Source organism: Sciurus carolinensis, chromosome 2 (assembly GCF_902686445.1).
Source record: "Sciurus carolinensis chromosome 2, mSciCar1.2, whole genome shotgun sequence".
Classification (NCBI taxonomy): domain Eukaryota; kingdom Metazoa; phylum Chordata; class Mammalia; order Rodentia; family Sciuridae; genus Sciurus; species Sciurus carolinensis.
Window position 1 is genome coordinate 95,683,541 of NC_062214.1, and position 27,974 is coordinate 95,711,514.

A 27,974-nucleotide genomic window follows, 5' to 3' on the forward strand; every position below is an offset into this window, starting at 1 on the left:
AATTTGCAATTCAGTCTGAAAGAGACTTGAACCAAATCAGGAAATCCATATAATAGAGATGTTTGACTTTTTTGACCTCAAAACATTTCAACTACTATATAGCAAAGAATACTGTAATTAAAATCAATGTAGGAATAGTTTTGGAAAAATATTTACAAAGAAACTGGGAAAATAAAAGATTTATGTATTTTAGAGAACATGTAATTCTTACAAATCAACCAAGAAAAGACAGGTGTTAAAAGAAAATGAGATTTGAACAAGTAACTCACAGTACAAGCAAATAAAATAAACATCTGGGAGGACTCAAACTCAGCAGTGGGTAGGGAAATGAAAAGCAACAATGAGGTCCTCACTCACACCCATTGGTCTGGCAAAAACTAAAATAAGCAGTAAGTATTTCTGCCTTGGAAGGAAAGAGGGAGTGTAGAATAGGTGCTCATACATTTCTGGTGGAATTGCAAATTGTTTCAGTGTTTTAGGAAAGCAATATAGCAGCATCTATTTAATACATACATATGTAACTTGACCTAGTAATTCTACTCAAATTTTCCCACAAATGGGTATATCAAAGGATATATGTTTAAAGTTGTTAAATGTAGCATTTTTCAGAGGGGCAGAAATCTGAAGCCAAGTGAAGGCATAACAATCTAAGAATAATGGCATGCATTAAGATAACTTCTACAGTGGGGAATATTATGCAGTCATGAAGAATGAGGAGAGCTACACCAATTGACCTAAAAAGTCAGCTCAGGAGGTAAATTTCAGAAAGTATTGTTGAGCTAGAAAATAATTTTGCTGAAAAGAATATACAGTCATGTACCACATAACATTTCATCAGTGATAACACCATATATATGACGGTGGTCCCACAAGATTATAATGGAGCTGAAAAATTCCTGTAACCTAGAGATGTAGCTGTTGTAGCTTCGTAGTGTGACACTTTACTCCCATGTTGGTGGTAATATTGGTATAAACAAACACTGTACTGCCAGTCTTGTAAAAGTATAGTGCACAGAATTATGGGCATTTTATAATACTTGGTAATAAAAACTGTGTTGCTGGTTTATGTATTTAATAAACTACTTTTGCCATTATTTTAGAATGTACTTCTACTTATTAAAAAAAAGGTGTTCTGTAAAACACTATGCTGTGTTAGTGGAGTGACTGACCTCACCATCTGTGGCACAGGTCTAGGATGTTCACGGGATGGCAAAGTAGGCGAATGCGTTTCTTAGAACATGGCTCTGTTACAGAGGGATGTGTGACCATATGATGTTCATGTTTGTAAAACAATGACAACTCTCTTCTCTATGCAAATGTGTATGTATGTATGTGACTACAGAAACATTTCAAAGTTACCTGTTGTCATCATTGGCAGGGCAGAGGTCACTGGCCCAAGCAAAGAAGCGTAGAAAGAAAATTGCACTAATCTCTGCAGCATGTATAATTCTATCGACTTAGGAACCATCTATTTACAAGTAAAAGGAAATTAGAAAAAGGATTCATATCTGCTGACTCGTGGGAATATCAACGATTTATTGTTAACTTAAGAAAAGCACAAGTTGCAGAATAATCTGTATTCTGCGCTTCAGCTTTGATGACAAAAGTCTCAAGTGTGTCTGAGTGTGTGCAGGTGTTTAGGGGTAACATCAGTAGGCCGTTATTGTTCTCTACTTGAGATCGCTGGTGTGAGGACCAGGTGGGTGAAGGGAGATGACCAGCTTCCTCCATAGACATCTCTGCTTTGTTCTGCAGGTTGCTTTTATGCTTTCGCAAAACATCTTCAAAGTGAGAAATTCAAACAACTGCGCAGAGAAAACTCAAGAGCATGTTACAGCTTCTTCCCTCAAGGAGCTGGAAGTCTGATGCACTAGACATTTGAAGCATTCGATTTGCTCCCTCAGGCTTCCAGGGGAAAAAGCAGGGACTTAGGTGCTGGTGCTGTATTCCCTGGAGAGAACGTTACCCACAATTTGCTGATGATAATTACCCAGGACATGGTTAGAAATAAAATTCTTGAAATCTGTCCTGGACCCAGTGAATTGGAATCTCCAGGCAGGGATGCCTGGGAAGCTGTATTTCATCAGTGCACAGACGATGCATATCTTCAAGGAAGGCTTGGAAACACTGGTCTACTTTCCTGCTATTCAGTGAACCCTGGTAACCAGCAGCAATGGCATTGCCTGGGGGCTGGTTAGAAGGCAGGACCTTGGGCCCCACCCTAGACCTAAAAAGCCAGAACGTCATTGATCGGAGGTCCCCACACAGTTGGTGAGGAACTGTTTGAGGGCCCCTCTGGTTATTCTGATTCTTATTTATTTGGCAGGAAGGGAGCTGAGAGCATCTAGAAAACCCTTTTGTGGTAGATATATTTGAAAACTAAACACGTAATCAAGGAACAAAAAGAAGTTTTGATCAACAGGCCACGAGAGCTGCAGGATAGGAGGCTAGCAGGGAGGACAAGATGAGGATGTCCTAGAGGTAAGGAGCATGTCAGCCCTGCACCAGCTTCCATTCAGAACTGAGTGAGGAAGCAGGGACTCCACCTTGCACAGGTACGGTAGCTGGAGCTTGTGACTTAATTGGAGAAGCGGGGCGAAGTTGCACACCTGTAATCCCAGTGACTTGGGCTGCTGAGTCAGAAGGATTGTAAGTTCAAGACCAACCTCAGCAACTTATGAGAGACAAAACATACCTATGCAGAGGTGACTCTGACTTATCAACTCAACATGCATTTACAGGAGGCCAACCGTGTGCCAGCTGAGAACTCAAGACAACATAGTGAACAGCCAGAGACCCTTGCAACTTCACCAAGCCTCAAGCCCAGTGAAGGAGATGGCGTTCCATGAATAAGTCCACAGATCTGGCCTAGGGCCAGGGTAAAGCTAGGGAGGCACTTGCCTCGGGCACGTAATTTGGTGGGCTGGGGGCGTGCGGGTGTGGGGGGGTCGGTGTAGGGGGAGCTCTAAAAACTCAGTTTTCAAGATAAATAATATTTACTGCAGTATTTTTTTGATTTTTATTTTTATAGACTGCATTTTGATTCATTGTACACAAATGGGGTACAACTTTTCATTTCTATGGTTGTGCACAATGTAAATTCACACCATTCATGTAATCATACATGTACAGAGGGTAATAATGTCTGTCTCAGTCCACTATCTTTCCTTCCCCCACCCACTCCCACCCTATTTTCCTCTATACCTTGCAAAGTTCCTTCATTCTTCTCTCCACCCCCGCCACCCCCCTCATTATATATCATCATCCACTTATCAGAGAAAACATTCAGCCTTTGGTTTTTTTGGGCTTGGCTCATTTCACTTAACATGATATTCTCCAACTCCATTCATTTACAGCAAATGCCATAATTTTATTCTTCTTTATGGCTGAGTAATATTCCATCATGTATATATACCATAGTTTCTTTATCCATTCGTCAATTGTTTTTTTTTTTTTTTTTTTTACGTTTACATAGGGTAATGATGTTTCTTTTTTTTCCCCTTCCCCCCCACCCCTCCCACCCTTTTCCCTTTATACAGTCCTTCTTTCCTTCATTCTTACCGCTCTCCTTAGCCTAACTCTAAACCTAACCCTAAACCTAATGCTAACCCCTCCCACCCCCCATTATATGTCCTCATCCGCTTATCAGCGAGATCATTCGTCCTTTAGTTTTTTGAGATTGGCTTATCTCACTTAGCATGATATTCTCCAATTTCGACCATTTGCCTACAAATGCCATAATTTTATCATTCTTCATTGCGGAGTAATATTCCATTGTATAAATATGCCACAGTTTCTTTATCCATTCATCAACTGAAGGGCATCTAGGTTGGTTCCACAATCTGGCTATGGTGAATTGAGCAGCAATGAACATTGATGTGGCTGTATCTCTGTAGTATGCTGATTTTAAGTCCTTTGGGTATAGACCAAGGAGTGGGATAGCTGGGTCAAATGGTGTTTCCATTCCAAGCTTTCTGAGGAATCTCCACACTGCTTTCCAGAGTGGCTGCACTAATTTGCAACCCCACCAGCAATGTATGAGTGTTCCTTTTCACCACATCCTCGCCAACACCTATTGTTGCTTGTGTTCTTGATAATCGACATTCTAATTGGGGTGAGATGAAATCTTAGGGTAGTTTTGATTTGCATTTCCCTTATTACTAGGAATGTTGAACATTTTTTCATATATCTGTTGATTACTTGTAGATCTTCTTCTGTGAAGTGTCTGTTCATTTCCTTAGCCCATTTGTTGATTGGATTATTTGTATTCTTCGTGTAGAGTTTTTTGAGTTCTTTATAGATTCTGGAAATTAGCGCTCTATCTGAGGTATGGTTAGCAAAAATATTCTCCCACTCTGTAGGCTGTCTCTTCACATTTCTGATAGTTTCCTTTGCTGAGAGAAAGCTTTTTAGTTTGAATCTATCCCAGTTGTTGATTCTTGCTTTTATTTCTTGTGCTATGGGAGTCCTGTTAAGGAAGTCTGATCCTAAGCCAACAAGTTGAAGATTTGGACCTACTTTTTCTTCTATAAGATGCAGGGTCTCTGGTCTGATTCCAAGGTCCTTGATCCATTTTGAGTTGAGTTTTGTGTAGGGTGAGAGATAGGGGTTTAATTTCATTCTATTGCATATGGTTTTCCAGTTTTCCCCAGCACCATTTGTTGAAGAGGCTATCTTTTCTCCATTGCATATTGTTGGAACCTTTGTCTAGTATGAGAAAATTGTATTTATTTGGGTTTGTGTCCATGTCCTCTATTCTGTACCATTGATCTACCTGTCTATTTTGGTACCAATACCATGCCGTTTTTGTTACTATGGCTTTGTAGTAGAGTTGAAGATGTGGTATTGCAATACCCCCTGCTTCGCTCTTGCTACTGAGGATTGCTTTAGCTATTCTAGGTTTTTTATTCTTCCAGATGAATTTCATAATTGCTTGCTCTATTTCTGCAAGGTACATCATTGGGATTTTAATTGGAATTGCATTGAATATGTATAGCACTTTAGGTAGTATAGCCATTTTGATGATATTAATTCTGCCTATCCAGGAACATGGGAGATCTTTCCATCTTCTAAGGTTTTCTTGAATTTCTTTCTTTAGTGTTCTGTAGTTCTCATTGTAGAGGTCTTTCACCTCTTTTGTGAGATTGATTCCCAAGTATTTTATTTTTTCGATGCTATTGTGAATGGGGTAGTTTTCCTAATTTCTCTTTCTGAAGATTCATCACTTATGTATAAAAATGCATTGGATTTATGAGCATTGATCTTGTAACCTGCTACTTTACTGAATTCACTTATGAGTTCTAAAAGTTTTCTGGTGGAATTTCCAGGTTCCTCTAAATATATAATCATGTCATCAGCGAACAGGGATAGTTTGAGTTCTTCTTTTCCTATTCGTATCCCTTTAATTTCTTTGGTTTGTCTGATTGCTCTGGCTAGAGTCTCAAGGACGATGTTGAATAGAAGTGGTGAAAGAGGGCATCCCTGCCTTGTTCCAGTTTTTAGGGGGAACGCTTTCAGTTTTTCACCATTTAGAATGATATTAGCCATGGGCTTAGCGTAGATTGCCTTTATAATGTTTAGGAATGTTCCCACTACCCCAATTTTTTCTAGTGTTTTGAGCATGAAGGGATGCTGTATTTTATCGAATGCTTTTTCTGCATCTATTGAAATAATCATGTGATTCTTAACTTTAAGTCTGTTGATATGGTGAATGACATTTATTGATTTCCGAATGTTGAACCAACCTTGCATCCCTGGGATAAAACCCACTTGATCGTGGTGCACTATCTTTTTAATATATATTTGTATGCGATTTGCTAAAATTTTGTTGAGAATTTTTGCATCGATGTTCATTAAGGATATTGGTCTGAAATTTTCCTTCCTCGATGTGTCTCTGTCTGGTTTAGGTATCAGGGTGATATTGGCTTCATAGAACGAGTTTGGGAGGGTTCCCTCCTCTTCTATTTCATGGAATAGTTTGAGGAGTATTGGAATGAGCTCTTCTTTAAAGGTTTTGTAGAACTCGGCTGAGAACCCATCTGGTCCTGGACTTTTCTTTGTTGGTAGGCTTTTGATGACCTCTTCTATTTCATTGCTTGAAATTGGTTTATTTAGGTTGTGTATGTCCTCCTCGTTCAGTTTAGGTAATTCATATGTCTCTAGAAATTTGTTGATGTCTTCGAGGTTTTCTGTTTTGTTGGAGTATAGATTTTCGAAATAGCTTCTAATTATGTTTGTATTTCACTCGTGTCTGTTGTGATGTTTCCTTGTTCATTCCGAATTTTAGTAATTTGAGTTTTCTCCCTCTTTCTCTTTGTTAGTGTGGCTAAGGGTTTATCAATTTTATTTATTTTTTCAAAGAACCAACTATTTATTTTGTTAATTTTTCCAATTGTTTCTTTTGTTTTGATTTCGTTGATTTCGGCTCTGATTTAACAATTTCCTGTCTTCTACTACTTTTGGTATTTGTCTGCTCTTCTTTTTCTAGCGCTTTGAGCTGTAGTGTTAAGTCGTTTATTTGTTGATTTCTACTTCTTTTTTTGAATGCACCCCATGAAATAAATCTTCCTCTAAGTACTTGCTTTCATAGTGTCCCAGAGATTTTGATATGATGTGTCTTTGTTCTCGTTTACTTCTAAGAATTTTTTTTATTTCCCTCCTGATGTCTTCTGTTATCCATTCATCGTATAATAGTGTATTATTTAGTCTCCAAGTATTGGAGAAGTTCTGTTTTTTATTCTGTCATTTATTTCTAATTTCAATCCATTATGATCTGATAGAGTACAAGGTAGTATCTCTATCTTCTTGTATTTGCTAACAGTAGCTTTGTGGCATAAAATATGGTCTATTTTAGAGAAGGATCCATGTGCTGTTGAGAAGAAAGTGTATTCGTTCTTTGTTGGATGGTATATTCTATATATGTCTGTTAAGTCTAAATTGCTGATTGTGTTGTTGAGATCTATAGTTTCTTTATTCAATTTTTGTTTGGACGATCTATCCAGTGGTGAGAGAGGTGTGTTAAAATTGCCTAGTATGATTGTGTTGTGGTCTATTTGAATTCTGTAATTGAGAAGGATTTGTTTGTCGTACATGGATGAGCCAATGTTCGGGGCATAGATATTTATGATTGTTATGTCTTGCTGATTTATGCTTCCCTTAAGCAGCATGTAATGTCCTTCTTTATCCCTTCTGACTAGTTTTGGTTTGAAGTCCACATTATCTGAGATGAGGATGGATACTCCAGCTTTTTTGCTGTGTCCGTGTGCATGGTATGTTTTTCCCCATCCTTTCACCTTTAGTCTATGGGTGTCTCTTTCTATGAGGTGAGTCTCTTGCAGGCAGCATATTGTTGGATTTTTCTTTTTAATCCAATCTGCCAGTCTGTGTCTTTTGATTGATGAATTCAGGCCATTAACATTCAGGGTTATTATTGTGATATGATTTGTATTCCCAGTCAATTGACTCATATTTGTTTTTGACATGATTTGGTTCTCCTTTATTTGGCTATTCCTTTAGGCTAGCGCCTCCTGTTGCTGATTTGCATCATTGTTTTTCATCTCTTCCTCATGGAATATTTTGCTGAGAATGTTCTGTAATGCTGGCTTTCTTTTTGTAAATTCCTTTAGCTTTTGTTTATCATGGAAGGATCTTATTTCATCGTCAAATTTGAAGGTAAGTTTTGCTGGGTATAAGATTCTTGGTTGGCATCCGTTTTCTTTCAGGGCTTGGTAAATGTTGTTCCAGGCCCTTCTGGCTTTTAGGGTCTGGATTGAAAAATCTGCTGATATTCTTATTGGTTTCCCTCTGAATGTAATTTGATTCTTTTCTCTCGCGGCCTTTAAAATTCTGTCTTTATTTTGTATGTTAGGTATTTTCATAATAATGTGCCTTGGTGTGGGTCTGTTGTAATTTTGTATGTTTGGAGTTCTATAAGCCTCTTGTATTTGGTTTCCATTTCATTCTTCAGATTTGGGAAATTTTCTGTTATTATTTCATTGAATAGATTGTTCATTCCTTTGGTTTGTTTCTCTAAGCCTTCCTCAATCCCAATAATTCTTAAATTTGGCCTTTTCATGATATCCCATAATTCTTGTAGATTCTGTTCATGATTTCTTACCATCTTTTCTGTTTGGCCAACTTTGCTTCGAGATTAAATAATTTGTCTTCAATGTCTGAGGTTCTGTCTTCCAGGTGCTCCATTCTATTGGTTATGCTTTCTATGGAGTTTTTAACTTGGTTTATTGTTTCCTTCATTTCAAGTATTTCAGTTTGGTTTTTTTTCAGTATCTCTAACTCTTTATTGAAATGATCTCTTGCTTCCCGTATTTGGTCTTTTAACTGTTGATTGGTGCGATCATTTAATGCCTGCATTTGCTCTTTCATCTCCTCCTTCAATGCCTGCATTTGCTCTTTCATCTCCTCATTTGCTTCCCTGATCGTTTTAATTACGTACATTCTGAACTCCCTTTCTGACATTTCTTCTGCTGTGCTGTCATTGGGTTTTATTGATGTAGTATCTAGGTTTGTTTGGGACATTTTCTTCCCTTGTTTTCTCATATTGGTCAGTTGTCAGTGGGACCCTGAGATATTGCAGTTTTCCGCTATTGGCTTATAGTGTCCCGGTAGATTTCCAGTGTATCACCTCCCAGCCTTCAGTAGCCTGATGTCTTGGAGGAATCTGATAAAGCAGCATATTCGAAGAAAACTGCCCCTAGCCCCCTACTGGTTCCACGATTTGGAACTGGTTCTGTGCTGAAATGCTCTCACTGTGGGCCTGCACCGTGCAACTGGCCGTGTGGGAGGAGCTCACTGCCGGAGTGTGGAAAGCTACCTTGGGAAGACTCTAGCTGCCTTGCCCGGCTCCAATAAGCCACCTCTATCTGGGCCTGCCCCCCGGGCCGAGCTTTACCCAGTGGGCAGACTCACCCGTGGCTCTATTTCAGTCCGAGTCTCTCAATGCCTCCCCTTCTTAACTCCTGGGTTCTGGAGTGACAGGGGGTGCAGTCTCCCTCTAGGCCGCCATCTTGGATCGCCCCAAGAAGAGAGCCTGCAGCCGGAGTGGGCAGAGCTGCCTGAAGAGGTGTCTGGCTGCCCTGCCCTGATCCCAGAGGCTGTTTGCGGATCGAGGCTCTCCGTTGGTTCGGGGGGCTTGTGGCTGGTTCTATGTAGAAAGTCTCTCACTGGGCGGTCAGCTCCGAGAGGCTAGCCTTGAACGGCACCTCCCACCGCAGGGGTCCAGACTACTTGGGGAAGTCTCTGGCTGCCCTGTCTGGACCCTGAATCTGCTTGCGTGCCAGAGTACGCTGAGCTGCACTGGCTCCGGGACTCGGAGCTTGTTCTGGTCAGAAAGGCTCTCACTAGCGGGCCAGTTCCGTTCCGAGAACCTGGAGAAGCTGGCTGTGTGGGCGGGGCCCACCGCCGGAGTGCGCAGGGCTGCCTGTGGATGACTCTAGCTGCCCTGCCCGCTCCGATAAGCCACCTCTATCTGGGCCTGCCCCCCAGGCCGAGCTTTACCCAGTGGGCAGACTCACCCGTGGCTCTATTTCAGTCCGAGTCTCTCAATGCCTCCCCTTCTTAACTCCTGGGTTCTGGAGTGACAGGGGGTGCAGTCTCCCTCTAGGCCGCCATCTTGGATCGCCTCCATTCGTCAATTGAAGGGCATCTCGGCTGGTTCCGTAATCTAGCTATTGTGAATTGAGCAGCTGTGAACATTGATGTGACTGTGTCCTGTAGTATGCTGATTTTAAGTTCTTTGGATATAAACTGAGGAGTGGGATAGCTGGGTCAAATGGTGGCTCCATTCCAAGTTTTAATGCAAAAATACATGATGAATAAATCATCAACATTTTATATAGAGATGGGGTCAGTATTACCTTTTTTTTTTTTTTTTTTTTTTTTGCCTCACTCTCTAATATGGCCCTGCATGGCATGTCACAAATCATTTTACCAGTAGAAGTAAAAGACGTTGAGACTGTGGAGAGCTGGGGAGCTGAGGTAAGCTTGGATGGGAGGGCATGATTGTTGGGTGAGCCCTCCTGCAGGAACACCTCATTTGGGACAGGTAGCATGCCAGGCAGTTGGGGGAAGGTGGGGGTAAGGAGCACAAGGGGTGAAAGCGGAGCAGGAGAGGCTGTGCACTTGGGAAGGAACTGGAGATGGCCAGCGGGTCTGAACCTACCGTTCCCAAACTTACTGCGTATTAGAATCAACTGAAAGCTTTTAAAGTCTCAGTGCTTGGCTTCTGCCCCAGACTGAGCTGGGTGGAGACCCATGGTTGTCCACAGTGAATCAGAGAGTGGGGTGGGATAAGACTGGAGGGGAAAGTAGGGCTTGGTTGGGGGTCTCGAAGGCCAGGACAATCATTCTGGACTTTTCTCAGAGAGCTTTGGTTGGAGGACTTTAAGAAAATTGTATGATTTAACCTTTTTTTTTTTTTTTTTTTTTAGCTCATTCTGTCTGCTGTGATGGGAATGGATTGGAAAGAGGACAGGGGTTCCGGATGAATTGGAAAGTTGTTGCAACAATGCCCAGCTAAGAACTTGTGGGGTCTAGGCTGGAATGATGGGAGCAGAGGTTAAAAACTAGGAGGAAAATTCATAGGACTTGTGACTGATTGTCAGGGATCAAAGGGGGGGAAACAGGGATGCTTCCCTGTGTCTGGCATCAGCGAATGGGTGGGTGGCGATGAGGATGGCTGAGGCAGAGGACGAGGCGTGCAGGGAGCACAGGTCTCGCGGTGCAGGGGGTGTGGGGGGCTCAGGCTTGGACATTCTGAGGTTGTGAGACAGCACAGGGGGCTGCTGAGTGGGCAGCTGGCCATGCGGGAGTGTGCTGGAGCTCTGGCATGGCAGTGGTGGCATTGCCTCAAGAGAGAGAACTGGGTGGCAGGGAGGCTGGGCCCTGCAGGGAAGGAGATGGGCATGGAGAGGTTGAGAGGAGGGCCAGGGGCAGCAAAGAGGCTGAGAGGCAGGAGAATCATCAGGTCACGGATTCCTAAGGGCCCAGGGAGCATCGTTCATGTTACAGCAGGGTGTGAGAGGAGAGAGGTCTCCCCGGGCGCTGGGCTTGGGCTAGGAAATAACTGGTGAAAATCACTGGGCCTGGGTAGCTAAATCGCATTCAATTAGGCAGCGAGGAGGGAATCTGCAGGCGACGGGGAAAGGAAGGATGAAGAAGAGTGAGTGATGGGAAGGAAGAGGTGTGCTGGGGGCGGTTTCATCACATACGGGTCACTGGGACTCTGGTAGAAGTCTGTGTTATTAGAAAAGGTTAGTGGGTGGATGGTGGCTTTTGGAATTGACCGTCTTGCTCTGACTCGTCTGTTTATTTCTCATCTATTTGATTTTCCTTTAATCCACCTCTGTGGGAGAGCAAGCAAGGTGCTGGGCAGCTTTGCTTCTTGCTTTGCCACTCGGCGGAGGAGTAATGCCATCAAAGCTTCTGCAATATTGCAGCCAGCATTACTCCAGGTGAGCCCTGAAGACAGGGAGTTTCATGGGGTAGAAAATGCAGTCCTTTTTTATTTTTTGTGCTGGAGATTAACCCAGGGCCTTGTGCTTACGAGGCAAGCACGCTACCAACTGAGCTATCTGCCCAGCCCCGAAAGTGCAGTCCTTTAAACATTGAGGGAAGGTCTTCCCTTCTCTACTGCCTACTCACCTCAAAGACCAGCTGCAGTGTCGCTGAGGCTCCCTTTCTTTCCTTGTGTCTCTTACAAGGAGAAATACAAACAAGCTTTTGCCTGAAAGGCGAGATGCCAGTGTTCTCTTCCCTGAGTGGGCTCATAAATGCGGATTCTTTGGGAGGGAGGTGTGTATAATCACTGCGCGAGCCAGCGTTTTGCCTGTGCAATGAACAGATGTGGCTGCATTATTCAGTTTCCCTATTTGACTTTCCTACTCAAATGTACTTCAGAAAATGTGGTGCGGATGAACGCATTTCCCCAAGTGAAAATAATCCACTGACAACAGCGCTGGCAATTGGATTTGGACACGCCAAGAGGAGTTTCAAGTGTTCTACTAAAACCACTTGTCATGTTGGTCGCTCATCGAATTCTCTGCCCAAAATGTTATGACGTACTGTGTCACTTCAAAAATTCCTTACTAAACAGAATAATTTCTAATTCTATTTCCCGTGAAACTGTATTAATATTGAAACACATCACGCTGTAGTAGAAACACGTTTGTTTAACTGTGCTCTTTATTTCCTCCTGTTTTTCATAGTGTGGAATGTGACATTTATACTCAAAGTGCACGAAGTGTGTGTGGATGGTTTATAGACTGGTTATAAAAGTGAACAGCTGCCCCACCACCATCCGGAGTGAGAAATAGTGTCGTTGGTGCCTGGAGCTCTGGTGTGTTCTACTCCTTCCTGGAGTTGCTGTAGCCTCGCTTTCAAGGTGGTGATATTATTGCTTTTGCTTAGTTTTGCACCTGTGTAGCTATCCCTAATAGTATAGTTTCATTTGAATCATACATCATGCATTTATTGTGTTTGTGCAAATGTAAAACCCAGAAGCTTCTCCTTTGATGCTGCACCCTAGCTGCCTTGCCACCTCCTGTGAGTCCTGGCCCTTTCTTCTTGTGTGTGTAGCTTTGACTCATCTTTTTTTGTTTTTCAGTTGTTGATGGATCTTTATTTTCATTTATTTATATGTGGTGCTGATAATCAAACCCAGTGCCTCACACATGCTAGGGAAAGTGCTCTACCACTGAGCCACAATCCCAGCTGCATAGTATTTTATCAATAAGAGTATATCATAGTTCATTATGCATCACGCTGGTAAACCTTTGGGCTCTTTCTGGTTGTGATGGTCTCAAGACTCACATAAATATTCTCATATATGTCTCCTGGGAGACAGGATATAGCAAAGAGTGTTTTCATGTTGTTTTTCAAAAGTGTTATTTTAGGTCTCCGCTGCCTCCCTGAGTCACTGCCTGCGCAGCTCCGGCCGCCTGTACTAGCTGCCGATATTTGAAGTTCTTACAACATGGCAGACATTGACAACAAAGAACATTCTGAACTTGATCAAGATTTGGATGATGTTGAAGAAGTAGAAGAAGAAGAAACTGGTGAAGAAACAAAAATTAAAGTGCGTCAGCTGACTGTTCAGATGATGCAAAATCCTCAGATTCTTGCAGCTCTTCAAGAAAGACTTGATGGTCTGGTAGAAACACCAACAGGATACATTGAAAGCTTGCCTAGGGTAGTCAAAAGACGAGTGAATGCTCTCAAAAACCTTCAAGTTAAATGTGCACAGATAGAAGCCAAATTCTATGAGGAAGTTCATGATCTTGAAAGGAAGTATGCTGTTCTCTATCAGCCTCTATTTGATAAGCGATTGAGATCATTAATGCAATTATGAACCTACAGAAGAAGAATGTGAATGGAAACCAAATGAAGAAGAGGAAATTTCGGAGGAGCTGAAAGAAAAGGCCAAGATAGAAGATGAGAAAAAAGATGAAGAAAAAGAAGACCCTAAAGGAATTCCTGAATTTTGGTTGACTGTTTTTAAGAATGTTGACTTGCTCCGTGACATGGTTCAGGAACATGATGAACCTATTCTGAAGCACTTGAAAGATATTAAAGTGAAATTCTCAGATGCTAGCCAACCTATGAGTTTTATCTTAGAATTTCACTTTGAACCCAATGAATATTTCACAAATGAAGTGTTGACAAAGACATATAGGATGAGGTCAGAACCCAGATGATTCTGATCCCTTTTCTTTTGATGGACCAGAAATTATGGGCTGTACAGGGTGCGCCAGATAGATTGGAAAAAAGGAAAGAATGTCACTTTGAAAACTATTAAGAAGCAGCAGAAACACAAGGGACGTGGGACAGTTCGTACTGTGACCAACACAGTTTCCAATGATTCTTTCTTTAATTTTTTGCCCCTCCTGAAGTTCCTGACAGTGGAGATCTGGATGATGATGCTGAAGCTATTCTTGCTGCAGACTTTGAAATTGGTCACTTTTTACTAATCCCAAGATCAGTGTTATACTTCACTGGAGAAGCTATTGAAGATGATGATGATGATTATGATGAAGAAGGTGAAGAAGAGGATGAGGTAATGTTTTACCAAATGAGCAAAACAATTCTCTGTATTTAAGACATTGAGAAGCAAATTGAGTGACTTATTGTATTTCTTTGCTATAATCATTATGTGATTTGGGATATATTTTGGAAAATATGATTTTAGAATTCTACAGCCAAATAATGTATGTATAAGGTTTCAATAAATAAATTGTAAAACTCAAAAAAAAAGTGTTATTTTAAATTCCTTCTGAATAGTTAATGATGAAATATGCCAATACAATGCAAGTTGATTTTACTATAAAGCTTAGTATTTTAGATATAATGGAAAAATTGCTCATTTGTAGTATCTATCAATGCTAGATAAAACACTCACTCACACATGTACATTTTACCCAAAAGTAGGATCAAATGCCTCTGTAGGCAAGATTGACATTCAGGGCAGAATAGTTCATTTTAAACATTGACTCAGTTATTCTTCTTCCCTATCCCCCAACCTCGTACCCTTTACTTTTGTGGGTATTTCAAAGGGAAGTAAAAGTGAATCAAGCAGGATAATTTAAAGTTGATTAGTCAAATCCAGACAGCTCTTCAGGATTTTTGTTTTCACGAGCCCTGGTTTACCTTGCTCTGAAGATGGTGTGAATGATGAGCCGTATAGAGCTGATCCTCTGTGCAGGTCAAGTTAGCTTGTTCAATGTGTAGAGCATGTTCCTCCTCTTGGAATTACTTGAAACACATATCCAACTGGTAACCACATCTAGTATCTGTTTCTGTAATGTACTTTGAGATGGAATTTGCTTTTTAAAACTTATTTCTTTTGTTGGACAGTTTGAGATTTGATACCTAACTCTGTCTTAGTCAGTTCAGGCTGCTATGGCAAATGACCACAGACTAGGTAGCTTAAACAATATTCTTTCTCACAATTCTTGAGACTAGAAGTCTAGGACCAAGGTGCAGGCATATCTGGCGTCTGGTGAGGGCCTTTTTCTGGTCTGAGGATGGGCACCTTCCTCTATGTTCACATGGCTAGGAGCAGAGCTCACGTCTCTTTGTCCCCTTCAGGCCATTAATTCCATTCACAAAAGCTCCACTCTGGTGACTAATCATTCCCCAAAGGCCCTACCTCCAAATGCCATCATATTGAAGATTTAGGCTTCAATGGATGAATCTTGGGAGATACAAGCATTCAATTCATAGCCACTGAGGTATTCCCAGTTTCCCATTAGATTTTGTTATAAGCAAATAGTAGAAAAGGAAAATTGTTCACAATAGCCAAGTTATAGAACCAGCTCAGGTGCCCATCAAATGGATTAAAAAAATGTGGTATGTATGCTCAATGGAGTTTTACTCAGCCATAAAAAACACTGAAATTATTTCATTTTGGAGAACATCATGCTGAGTGAAATGTCAGACTTGGAGAGTCCAAGATCAAATGTGTTCTCTTACATGTAGAAACTAGGGAAAGGGGGGGGGGGATTTTAAAAAAGGGGATCTCATGAGAATAGAAGGGAGACCAATAGAGTAGAAGGGGATCAAGACACAGGGAGGAGGGAATGGGGAAGTACTGGGGTGGAATCTACCAAATTATGCTATGTCCATATACAAACATACCACTATGAATGCCACTCATATATACTATGATAATGCACTAATTTAAAAAAAATAGAAGGAAGATTAGTAGAATAAGTAGATGGGGGAGGGGAGGGAAAGGAAAGGTACTGGAGAAGGAGATTGAATGAGTTATGTGCATGTATAAATATGGCATAATAAATTCTGCTATGCATGATTGTAATGCACCAATAAATTTTTTAAAGTACATAAAAAGAGGAGAATTGGGGCTGGGGAGATAGCTCAGCTGGTAGAGTGCTTGCCTTGCAAGCACAAGGCCCTGAGTTCGATTCCCGGTACCGCAAAAAAAAAAAAAAAAAAAAAAAAAAGAGGAGAATTGTATTTGTTTAATTAGTACCTTAATAATTTAAATGGCCAGCTGTCCAACTTTCACTCTTATCAGTAGTGGTTTTGGTAGCATTGTACTTCTGTGTTTGATTCAGTGGAATAATTGTGTGATTTTATGTTGTATCTATTAGTTTAATTAGAATTTTTTTCTTTTAGTGAGCTGTATTGTCTGCAAGAGTGTGTGTGTTGTATACAACCAATGATTAATTAGAATTTTGCTTTATTGAAGCGCTAGTTATATAATAAAGAAGTATTTTTCCAGCCTGGTTCAAAAACTGATCAGAATAAACTTGCAAGGAATATGGGAAATTTGACTTAATTAAAAAAATTTAAATTAGAATAACAGGTCTAAAATGCTCTTACATTTGTACTCATTTGCATATATTAAGATTTAATTAGACAAAAAATTGGGAGACTTTTAGTTGTACTAACACTTGAAAATAGTTGTATAATATAGTTTTAAAACCTCAGTTAATAGTAGGGAAACATACCCCTTTGGATCTAAACTCTATTTAGATTTACACAAGATTCTTCATGTAATTTTGGTTTCCAAAGAAGGCGACTGATCCAGATAAGGAATAAGATTCATTTATTCTTTATACTGGGCTTCATCAAGCTCATCTGATCTTTCGCTTTGATGTTTTCGAGTTTACTTTCGCACTTCACAAAGATTTTCTCCTGTGTTGGGTGAAGTTGTAGATCATCCATGTTTTCTGAGCAAAATGTCATTCTGAATAGAAAACACAAACAGCGTTAAGTTTTAGATGGTGCTTATGAAGTGTTTCCTCCTTTATCAAATGCTGCTCAAGTTGTGTAATGCATGTGATGTACTTTCTTCTCCTAGATCCCTATGTTTGAAGATATTTTCATAAATTCAGAGAGAAACAAAACCCAAGTCAGTGAAAGCAATCAGTATAAGCTTCCCAGGACTCTGCACTGGGTGACTTTGGTTCTGAAGGAACTGAAAGCCCTAGGGGCAGCCTTCCTTTGTTCTCCTTTGTAATAGCTCATCAAAGTTTTGAGAGCGACTTGTTTCTTTTACTGCATTGCCCTGACTCCAGGGCAGACATTCACAGTTCCTCCAGAATTCCTCCTCCTCCGAAGACAGGCTTAACTCCAAGCTCTCCTTCTTTGGACATGCTTCAGTTTATCCACACCATTCTTAAAGGTGTTGGTGTGAGGCCGCTGTCATCAGCCTTCACCATCAGCCTCTGCCTAGCTCAGCCCTGTCGCTCTGCCCCTTCCTCTTATTGATGCAGAAACTGTCCAGCTAAAGAGAACTGGACTTGTGTTTTGGGTCTGTCTTGGATGCCAATTGCTAGCCTGTTATGACCACTAGGTTGACCTGAGGATGCCATTTTATATTAACTTCAATTGTATTATCTTTTTATCTATCTATCTATCTATCTATCTATCTATCTATCTATCTATCTATCTTCCTACCTACCTATCTATCTAATCAGTAGTCACAGGGAATTATTTTTTCTTTGGATCGCATCAGAGGTCAAATATTTACTAAATCAGACCCTTTAAAAGGGCGAGATGAGTTATATATGAATGCATTCCTGAAAAATTCAAATTGTAGAGAAATATACAATGTCAAATATTAAACACCCTCTTCACCACCACCTTTCACTAACATCACTGCCCTCTTTACTTTCATGGTTTGGTTTAGGTCTTTATAGACCTATTTTTATACACATCAATATTCACACACAAGTATAAAGTTTTAAAAATAGAAGTGGGACTTACTGCTTATATCTTCTGCAGTTTTTCCTTGTCATCACATAATTCACCCAGAGACCTGTACCTATCAATAAATATTAAGTCTATTTTTTTTTAGCTGCTGCCTAACATTCAATTATATGGATATACCACAAGGCATTTAGTATTTTCCTATTGATGGGCATTGATATTTCTCAATATTTACAAATAGTTTTACAACAAACTTTGTTTTGTATGCCTGTGTCCTTGTGTACATTTTAGTATGTATGAAATATCTACCAAAATAAATACTTAGAAGTAAAATCTGGGTTATTGTACCTACTTAAAATTTTGATAATGTAAGCTCCATGAGACCAAGGACTTGTTCTGCTGACTGCTATGTGCCTGCTGCCCATAACAGTGTCTAGCATAAGGTAGGTGCTCACTGAACATTAGTTGAATGAAATTTCCTGGCAAAACTTCTATAATGTGAACCTCCATGAATAGTTTCTGAGAATGCCTGTTTTTGTACACTTTCATCAATTCTGGATGTTATCTCCCTTTTAATTCCTGCTAAACTTATGGGTGACCACTGATAATTTCATTGATTTTTTGTTTTGCATTGACATGATTACAGTGGAAATTGAACATTTTTCTCATTATGTTCAAGCAATTACTTATGTCTTGCTGTAGGGCCAACACTTTCTGTTCTTTCTCTTCATCTGACTACACAACCTTACTCATCCATCCCTGGTTGTGCCTTTGGGGAAAAACTTCTCCCATGCAGGCTCTGAGCAAGTACTTAACCAACTTATCTTTTTTTCTTGCAGTTAGCAGAATGATTAAGAGTACAGGGTTTAATGTTTGTGCCCTGACTGAATTTTGGTTTGCAAAAGGTACTGAAAAATTGGTAGTTACTGTTAGTCTCATGGGACATACTTTTTATCATTCTCGTTATTACCAAGAATTGAGTCTCAAGAAGTACAGTTATTATCTGGGGCTATACCAGTGGTAAGCAGTGAGGTAAAAAAATTTAAGTTAGGATAGGCTGATGCAGACACTTTTTGGTTCTGCCTATCATATTGCTTGACTCACTACCTGTCTCCTGGAAGTGCCTCTTGCCCTCAAAGCCTGTTACAGCACAGCTCCAATAGCAACAGCCTGAACTCTTTTTTTTTTTTTTTTTTTTTAAAGACTTCTAGACTATGCAATGCAGTCTGTTGTTACTCAGAGTGTGGTCCACTGACTAGCAGCAGCAGCAGCAGCAGCGCAGCATTCCTTGGAAACTGTCAGAAATGCAGACTGTCAGGTCCCACCCAACCCACTGAGGCAGAACCTGCATTTCAACATAATTTCTAGATAATTTATATTTACTTAAAGTTTAAGAAGCCCTGGGATAGGGCCCACCATTAGTAAAAATAAGTCATCTTGTTTTCCTAATTAGGTTCTGGAGTTTCTTCATGCCAAGAGCCACAATTCATATACATATGTATATAATATAAATATCTATATATCTATATATATATTTTTTTAAATTTATTTCTTTTGAGGCATGTCTCCAATGGCACCTGGTATTGTGTAGACACATAGAAGGCACTCAGTATTATAGTATGAAAAACTACAGCACCCACAGCCCTGGGACACCTCCCCTTTCAAGTATGTATCTCCAATAAGCCAGGGGTTTGATGAACCTATATGTTAATGTCCAGGATTACAACTCTGCTAAATTAGAGTAAGGACAATCAGATTAATTTGGCCAGGACTAATGGAGGAGGTTGCTGTTGGAAACAGTGCATGGGTGACAAACAGGCAATAAATCAGACAAACCTGAAGCACATGTGGGCCTCAGGTTCCTAATCTGTACAGCCAGTGCTATCCAGGTCAGGGCCGCTGGAAAGGCTATGTGGGATTAATATTAGGGAGCGCTTTGTTCAATGCCCAAGCTGTGGCTATTCTCTAGGTGCCAGCCTCTTCCCGCTCCTCTTTCCCTCTTCAGTCTCCCCGGGGGTGTGCACCAGTGCAGATGGTAGGGCAAGGCACTCAGAATTACCATGGTGAGCAGCCACCAACACAGAAGAATGACTCTCTAGTTAAGAGAATGTAGGGAGGGACAACACTCAGAAGTAGCATTGCTCCAAAGGGCCAAAAAGTCATGCAAGAACAGCTAAGTGTATAAGAGGAGAGAAGCAGTTTAATTTTCTCAGATGGATCATGTGGAGAAATCTGTTGGCAGACCGCAGAGTATGCTCTTAGTAATTGCCAGGATTTTGCATCCCAGGGAGATAAAATCTCAGAGTGTGGTTGTATAAGGGACCCAAGGGGCATAAATCTGCCATGTGCGGGCTCCTGGCAGTGAAACCTGAGCCTGAGAGAGGTGTGCGGTTCAGAGGTTAGAAGTCTGTTTTCCATCTCCGCTGAAGGCAAAGCCGAAGAGAGAAATGGGCTTCCCAACAAAGGAAAGCAGGAGGGAAGAGACAAATTTCTCAGATTCAGAAGGGCAGACGTAGGGAAGGGCCTGGGGAAGCACAGAATCACCCTGTCACAGAGAATGGTTGCCATGGTAAAATGTGTTGGGCTTCTCTTTGCTCTAAGAAGGCTGTAGGAGCAGCTGGACCACCCTTCCTTTCCTTTACTCCCCACTCCCGACCCCAATACCTTTTTGTCCCTGGGGACTTTGGGCCCAGGAGAGATGATAAATCACATGGACTGCATTTCTTAAGGATAGACTATTTGTTCCCATTAGAATTTCTTAGGGCTCTTTAAAAAAAACAAAAACAAAAACATGCAATCTGTGTCCTTCCCAAGACCACAGTGAATCAAAAGCCCCAAAGGTAGGTCCAGGAATTCTGCATATTTAATAAGCTTCTCAGTGAGTCTTTGGCATCTAAGATTTGAAAAGCATCCCCACAGGGAAAGGTAAATTGCAATTGTGCAAAGTGTTTTTCTAGTAAACAAGAGACGTTGTATCTACTAGTAGCACCTTGGGTCAGGGACACTCTTCACCTGGTGATTCATCTGGACAGTGAAGTTGGAGAAGCCCAGGCTGGTGAGAGGTTCTCAAACTCCAGAGGGAGGCAGCTGTTAACCATGGGTGTTGGGGAAGGCTGGACACGCAGTCAGAAGACCTCAGTGCAAATCTTTCCAGCTGTGCCCTGTGACCTGGGGATGGCACTTCACCTTTCTGAGTAACCACACTCTGTCGTTAAGGCCTCGTGATGCCCACTGCATTCAACAAAGGTGCTGCTGAACTGTGAAACTGCCCAGCACCTGTGTGCTGAATATGTTAGTTCCTAGGTGGTGGCACCAGTCCTCACCTTTGCTGGGTTTCTCCGGCTTTGACTCGGATGATCTTTAGAACAAGGCCTGAGTAGCGGGGCTCTGTGCCCCATGGGATGATGGTCTGGACCGTGTTCCACACGTTGGCCCACACAGCGCTGTTTTCCCACTTGAACTTGATCATGATCAGCTCACCAATGTCCAAATCCAATGTGATAAGAAAGGAATAGGTTTTATTACTAATAATTCCTTCACCCCTGAAGATGCAAAGGAAACCAGACTTAGTTTAGTTTTAAACAGTGAAATGATACTTAGGCACATTCAGGATGCGTCAAGTGACCTGAGTGACTTGGGATGATACTTTTTGGGGTTTAATGGAGAAGACAATGGGCATGGCAGGATGAAAAAAGTTTTTTTTCAGACAGTACAGTTGGGAAAACCATATTATTTTATGAATTAACATATTAAAAAGTTTCTGAGATGTTCTGCTACCATGAATCTAGTTAACTTTCTGTAGCTTGACAGGAGAAGCCTGGGGAGGACGGTGTGGCTTCAGCAGTGGTCTCTGGACAGTGCGGCTTTCTATGGGTGATTAATGCAGACGCCCATACCATACTCTTCTCTCCCCAGCAATGTTCCCCTCCCCCCATGCAAATAGAAACATCTATTAAAGCAACAAAGCATAACAGTAATAGAAAAACCAAATAGGATAAAGGCTGTGCCAATTTAGACCAAGATTTAGATCAGACTTTGAGGCATCATTAGCGGCTTTACTCACTAATCTCCAAGACATTAAGGTATTCCCAACATTGACAGAGCAGCTAGATGCCCTTTCCACCACTGAGAACAGTCCCCTGGGGGAGAGATGATAAATAGTGCAGAGGTATCGCGCGATTTAGAGTGATGCGGATGGATGGAGGCTTCCCTGGTGTGGCTCATCCTAGTTCTTCCCACGGTATGTTGTGAATATGTGGGAATCCCCCCTGGTGCTCAGCTGTGAGCATCCTAGGGTAGGGTCCTCTCTCCCCCCATGGCAGAGCACCAAGTGCTTGCTGAATGACTGAATCAGTGTGCCCACCAGAGACCTGAACCTGGGGGCAATCTTCAGCAAGCAGAGGACCATTCCTGGAGTGGGTGAGGGCTGCTGTGGCATCTCAGGAGAGTTCATGCCCAGAATCAAGATGCCAGAAAAAAACAGCTCCGTGCATTTTCTGGCTGGTGAAGCTGGGAAGTCTCCAAGGGAGGCTCTGTGGGACTGCTGTGTGTGTTGGGTGAGGTGTGTAACAGCTCCAGGGACAGATGTGGTGGTGAGGACTGGCACTACAGGCTTTTTGAGACTGGAAATGTGTGCTAAATTGAATGATACTGATTTTGCTTCTGGGCTATGTTTTCTAGGACTTACCAGAAAGGTGCTCTGGGCCTTCTTGTGGACACCTGCTCTATCCCTTGCCACTGCTCCCTGCCAGGATCTGCTTCCTGCACTGTAGGTTCCCATGGGCCTACCTCTGACTTCCCTCTCTGCTCACAGGGCATCAGCAGGGTCACATGTTCAGGCAGAGAAGGGTCTCAAGGGGCTAGGTTGGGTGAATGTCACCTTGGACAGGGTGTTTGGAGCTGCCATAATATGAAGAGAAGAGTAATCTGTATCTGGCCTGATCCTTGAAAAGCAAAGTCCATCCAGACCCTGTGAGAAAAACAAGCATGCCCCCCACCCCACAGTGGGGCACCTCGCACTCACAGAGTGATGGGAATTTTCTTCACTTCCTCTTTTGTTCCAAGGAGTGACATGGTGAAAGTTGGTTCTACTGGCTTCTCAATTTGGTTGATGAACTGGATCTTGAACTGGTAATGATAAACTAGTGAGAGAGGGGGGGGTGTTAAGCAAGAAGTTTTAATTTAAAAAAAAAATCTTATATTTCCTAAAATTCAAAAATGAAGAAAATTTTGGATGGATAGATTGCAAATGTTGACAATGTTTTTTCCCCTGGTGGGATTGTGATTGCTTTTCATCTTCTCTCTCCTTCTCTGTATATCCTAAATTTCTACACAGGACTTATATTGTGTTTACAATGTATAAGGGCCAGGGGTGTAGTTCAGTGGTAGAGTGCTTGCCTAACATGCATGAGACCCTGGGTTCAATCCCCAGCACCGCAAAGCAAAAAAGATAAAAGATAAATATTGTCCAACAAAAAAGATTGCAGAATAAAGTATAGGAGTGCGATATTTGCCATTCTCATTGATTTCCGGATGCAAGTCTACTACAGTATTTCATGTCATTGGCCAGAGTTCCTGACAATGGCAAGAGGAAAGAAAACACACTGCTGTTTTACACTTTTGTGTCTGTCTGATGTTGGGGCAGAACCCAGCTAAGAAATGTAGGCCCTAACGACCATATCTGTGTGTTCTGGACACTTCTTGTCCATAAGCCAGGGGTTCAATGAGCATCCTTCCCAATGGAAACAAGAAGACTCTAGTTATAAAACCTGGGCCTCCACTTGTCTGTCTTACCAACTCGACTATCTAGCATGTCCTTCTAGGTTGTTGAAAGAGGGTCATTTATTTATTCTTGTCTAAATATAGTCTATCTTTAATTAATAAAAGCAAATTGTTTGCTGGAAGGCAGGCACTGCTAAATACTAGCCCCTGCATCATCCCATGTGCTCATGAGGACAACCCTACATGTAGGTGTGTTATTATTGTCTGCATTTTGTGAATAAGAAAACTGGGGCTCAGAAAGAACAAAGTGGCTTGCTCAAGTCACATAGCAGGGTCTGACCTCACAGCTGCCCTTAAGCTATTGGAAGTCTCCAAGGGGTCTGGTTTAGCCTGCATCATCACACCAACCAGCTGTGGGGTTTCTTCCCTCCTTCCCTCCCTCCCCCTCTCTCCTGCCTTCCTTCCTTCAAACCCCCCCCCTTTCTTTTCTCTCTCTCATTAAAGGATTGAACCCAGGGCACTCTACCACTGAGCTACATCCCCAACCCTTTCTATTTTTTAATTTGAGACAGGGACTCACTAGGTTGGTAGGCTAACCTTGAACCTGGGCTCCTCCTGCTTCAACCTCCCAAGTAGCTGGGATTACACGTGTGCTGCTATGGGGCTATGGGGTTGTTTTCTAGATCACACCATTTAGACTTGGCACAGTGGTTCCTGCCTGCAATCCCAGGTGCTTGGGAAGCTGAGGTGGCAGGATCGTAAATTCAAGGCCCGGCGGTGCAATTTAGCTGGAGCTGTAGCCCAGTGGTAGAGCACCCCTGGGTTCAATCCCCGATACTGTGTGGATCCCACTTCATTCTCAAATAGCTGATCACTGCTTGGCCTTTGTCTTACTGTCTCCATAGACTACTTGTCAGCAGTGTTCCAGCTGCACGATGGCCACAGGCTTAGTATGACACATCAACTCTATCTGATTAGTGGTGACTGCCTGGGGCCCTAGTTTGAGATGGATTCTGAGACCACCTCCACTCTTGGGAAGATGGACATCTGCCTGGGGCAAAGGATAGAAGATATACAGTGTGCCTGTGTGTAGTTGCCTTTCCATTTCTAGATAAAGATCAACCCACCAATCCTAACGTGATGCCTTGAATATAGTAGGTGCTTAACAAACTTTTGGGGCGTGAACCAACTGTTTGCTTGGAGGTGATATATTAGGATGCGTACTAACTTTGAGCAAGATGGAAATCACTTCTGAGAATTTAGCAGCTGAGCTTCCAGCTCTGTTTTAGATTCCTTTGGAAAGCTTAGATCATGGTAACCAGCCCTTCGACCGTCCCTCCCTCATGTTCAGCATGTGGAATCACCTCAACTCGGAAGCCACACGACAAGCCTGGCAGTGCCATTGCTGGCACGCTGGCTCAGTCCTGGTGTGCAGATGTTTCTGCGCCTCTAGATGATTTACCCAATCTATCCTTGGGCATCGACCGTCTCCCATTTGGATTTTGTGGCAGATTTGCTCCTGCGCCTACAGATTCTATCTCTAGGTTTACTTAAGGGGCTGTTTTTGAAGCACCAAATGTTTATGTTGTTAACAAGGACGGACCGCTAAGAGTTGATTTGTACGCCAGGGGTCCAGATGTGCAGGGAGAGCTAACCGGGGTAATGTCAGGCACTGAGCACGGAGCCCTGGACGAGTAAGTGCTCAAGCCTAATGACCTTAAGACATCACCAAAAGCGGTGGCAAGAAATAAGAAAGGTGCCGAGGGTCCAAGTGCCAGGAAGGGTCCCTGAACCCTGGGAGGCCTTCATCCCAGAAGCCTCTGGAGAGGTCTTACAGCATTTGGGGTTCGTCAAGGAAGCCTGTAACAAGTGACCAGTGTAATAAGTTGAATTCAGGTAAACTCAAGAACCCCACAGACATGGATTTTCAATTCAGTCTAATGTACTAGTTGGAATTCTGTGTGCTCAGCTCAGTGCTATTCGGCTATTGGGGATGAATGAATGAAACTGTATAATTGGCAGTATGCATGATAATACCATGGGCTCTTATGCATGTATTTACTTTCTGTCAGATGCTTTGCATCTATTATCTCATTTAACCCCCACAACAACTGATACTGTTATTATTTCATTTTAGAGAAGAATACTGAAGCACAGAGAGGTTAAGTGACTTTCTGAGGATCACACAGCTAGTTATAAGCAGCGTAACTGGGAGGTAAGCCCAGGCAACCTAGTTCCAGAACTTGACTATTTAAATGTCTATACCCAGGACCAATAGTTTTATATCTCCTAAATAAAAAGCTGAAATGTGAAAAGAGATGTAAATTTTAAAATGTCATAACAATTATTTATTTAAAAATATACCAGAAATGCCCTGAATATTCAGTCAAAGAGGAGTGGCTATGAAACTGATAATGACAATTCTTTTTTTTTTTTTTTTTTTTTGAGATGGGATCCTGCTATGTTGCCCAGGCCAGCTCCAAACTCCTGCGTTCAAACTCTCCTCCTGCCTCAGCCTCCCAAGTAGCTGGAATGCAAGACACCTGCCACCACACCACTAATAGTGACAATTTTGATAACCACCTTTTAGTGTTTTACTATGTCACAGAGACAGAGCTAAATGCTTCACATGATCATCTCACTTGCCTTTACATTTTATAAGATGCTCGCTTTGTCTTCCCTCCCATGTTATTTTACAAAGTTAGGCCACGAGCCTGCTGTCATGTGGCTAGTAACTGGTGAGGCTGGGATCAGAAGTTAGTCTGCTGATTGAGTTCACATGCCCAACCGTGTGATTACTCTTACGAAACCATTAAAAGATATTTTGGGTACGCTTTCAATGCTTATGAAAAAGAGTAAAAAAGAACATCTCTCCCCCAACAAGAAAGCCCCACCAGGATATGAAATTGCATATCTAGTATGAGACCAACCCTACCAAACAATGCATAGAAGCAGGGATATTCACAAAAATATTAACAGCACTTAGCCCTGGAGAGGGCAGAGAGGCGATTTTCATTCTCTATGCTTTTCTGCAAGATCCATATTTTCTACAAAAGCATAATATTTTAACTAGAATCTTATTGGGAAAAGAAAGAACTTTTAAAAATATTTAAAAAGAAAACAAGAGACCTAGAAGCTGCTGTGTCTTGGCCTTGAAGGATCTTACAGCCAGGGGACAGAGTCACTCATGGGACCCTGCCACATTCTGCCTTATCAGGGGAGACAGTCTTGGGGAGACGTCACTGCATTTCCACAAATGCACAGCATTCCCAAGGCATCCAAGGAGTACTTGATGGGATCTTTGTGTGATGAACCACACAGGATATATACTGCATCCCAGATCCTGATTGTAAATAGGAAGAGTGAAAAAGAGCTTCCGTTTGCTGAGATCCCATTATGTATCAGGTTACATACTCAGCATCTTACCTACCTTGTTTTTGGTCCTCATAGTAAAACTAATGGTAGCATGCTGGCCAGTCTGCATTTCCTACCTCTACCTAGACATCCACGCTTCACCCTTCTCTGCCCTTCTCTGAGCCCCAGAATGATGTGACTTTACTGGCTGTTTCTCTGGGCTCCCTTCCCAACTGGTTTCTGGTTGGGTTTGATCACTAGGGAGGCACCAGTGGAGATTAGGACAGAGCAGAGAAGGGAGGGATCTCTCCTCTGCTCCCTCCTGTGTTAGGGGCTGACTGTGCAGCAGCTGCCCCAGGATTAGCAGCAGCCCCACCTCCACAGCGTGGGTCTCTCCAGGGACCAGTCCCTTCCCTGCTTCTTCCATCCTGCTGCTGGATTCAAGGTGCAGAAAGAGCCCTTGTTGATTTTCTTCATACCTTTCTACCCTCTCCCACTTGCTCTTTCTGCTGACCCAGGGGAGTGAAGTGTTGTTTTTTGCTGAGACTGACACCATGCTAATGATCCTGGTGAATTACAGACAAGGAAGTCATTTGGGGTGGAGCAGAATTTGAACCTCGGTATCTAACTAATTCCAAAAGACCCTTCCATGTCTCCTGGGTGTTTGGGTCCTGTAAACTGAGCCTGCCCTTTCAAAACTCGGCCCTGAAGAAAAGCTGCTGTTAAACCTGCCTCCAAAGAAGCTGCCAAGACAAAGTGCCTGCTCTGAGCCTTTGACGTGCATCCTGGGTCAGCCCTGCAGCAGAGTCCACCCTCCTGTCTCCTGAATGTCTACCCTGAGTATGGATAAATGTTTCATGTCCCTGTACTGGGGATGTGCATTCGTCTTCCCCTTTTCTTAAATTGTGAGTAGGAGGAGATGGAATTCCCCGTCTGAGATGCTGCGGTTCTGGGGGAAGTTGCTTGTGTGAAACATGGAAGTTGGGATCAGATGGTTACCAAGGCCCTGGCTTGTCACCTAGCGTGGGACCCATGCAGGAGGTCTGAACCTGCAGTGGCGCATAGACTCTGAGGAGCCTGGGTAAGCGTGTACCCCCAGAGCTCACAAAGGAATGGTAGTCACAGCACCTGTGTTTTCAGGGAGATTCCTGAACAGCTCCATATCTGCACAGCGAATCCGTGTCACTACTGTGCTGGGACAGTCACAGAAA

The 27,974-nt window shown here is 42.2% G+C and overlaps 1 protein-coding gene, 1 non-coding gene and 1 pseudogene across 2 annotated transcripts in view; 2 read left to right on the forward strand and 1 right to left on the reverse strand.

Annotated features, from left to right (window-relative positions):
• Positions 1 to 12,959: 12,959 nt before the first annotated feature.
• Positions 12,960 to 14,148, forward strand: LOC124977486 (nucleosome assembly protein 1-like 1; annotated as a pseudogene).
• Positions 14,149 to 16,364: 2,216 nt separating this feature from the next.
• Positions 16,365 to 27,974, reverse strand: part of Lipc (lipase C, hepatic type) — a 130,896-nt gene continuing 119,286 nt past the window's right edge. The window contains 4 exon segments of the mRNA XM_047534180.1: positions 16,365 to 16,646; positions 16,648 to 16,723; positions 21,012 to 21,230; positions 22,712 to 22,829. Coding sequence (XP_047390136.1) covers positions 16,611 to 16,646; positions 16,648 to 16,723; positions 21,012 to 21,230; positions 22,712 to 22,829 — 449 coding nt within the window. The 3' untranslated portion in view covers positions 16,365 to 16,610.
• Positions 23,056 to 23,127, forward strand: Trnav-aac (transfer RNA valine (anticodon AAC)). Its single transcript has one exon. It is a non-coding gene; the product is annotated as a tRNA-Val (tRNA).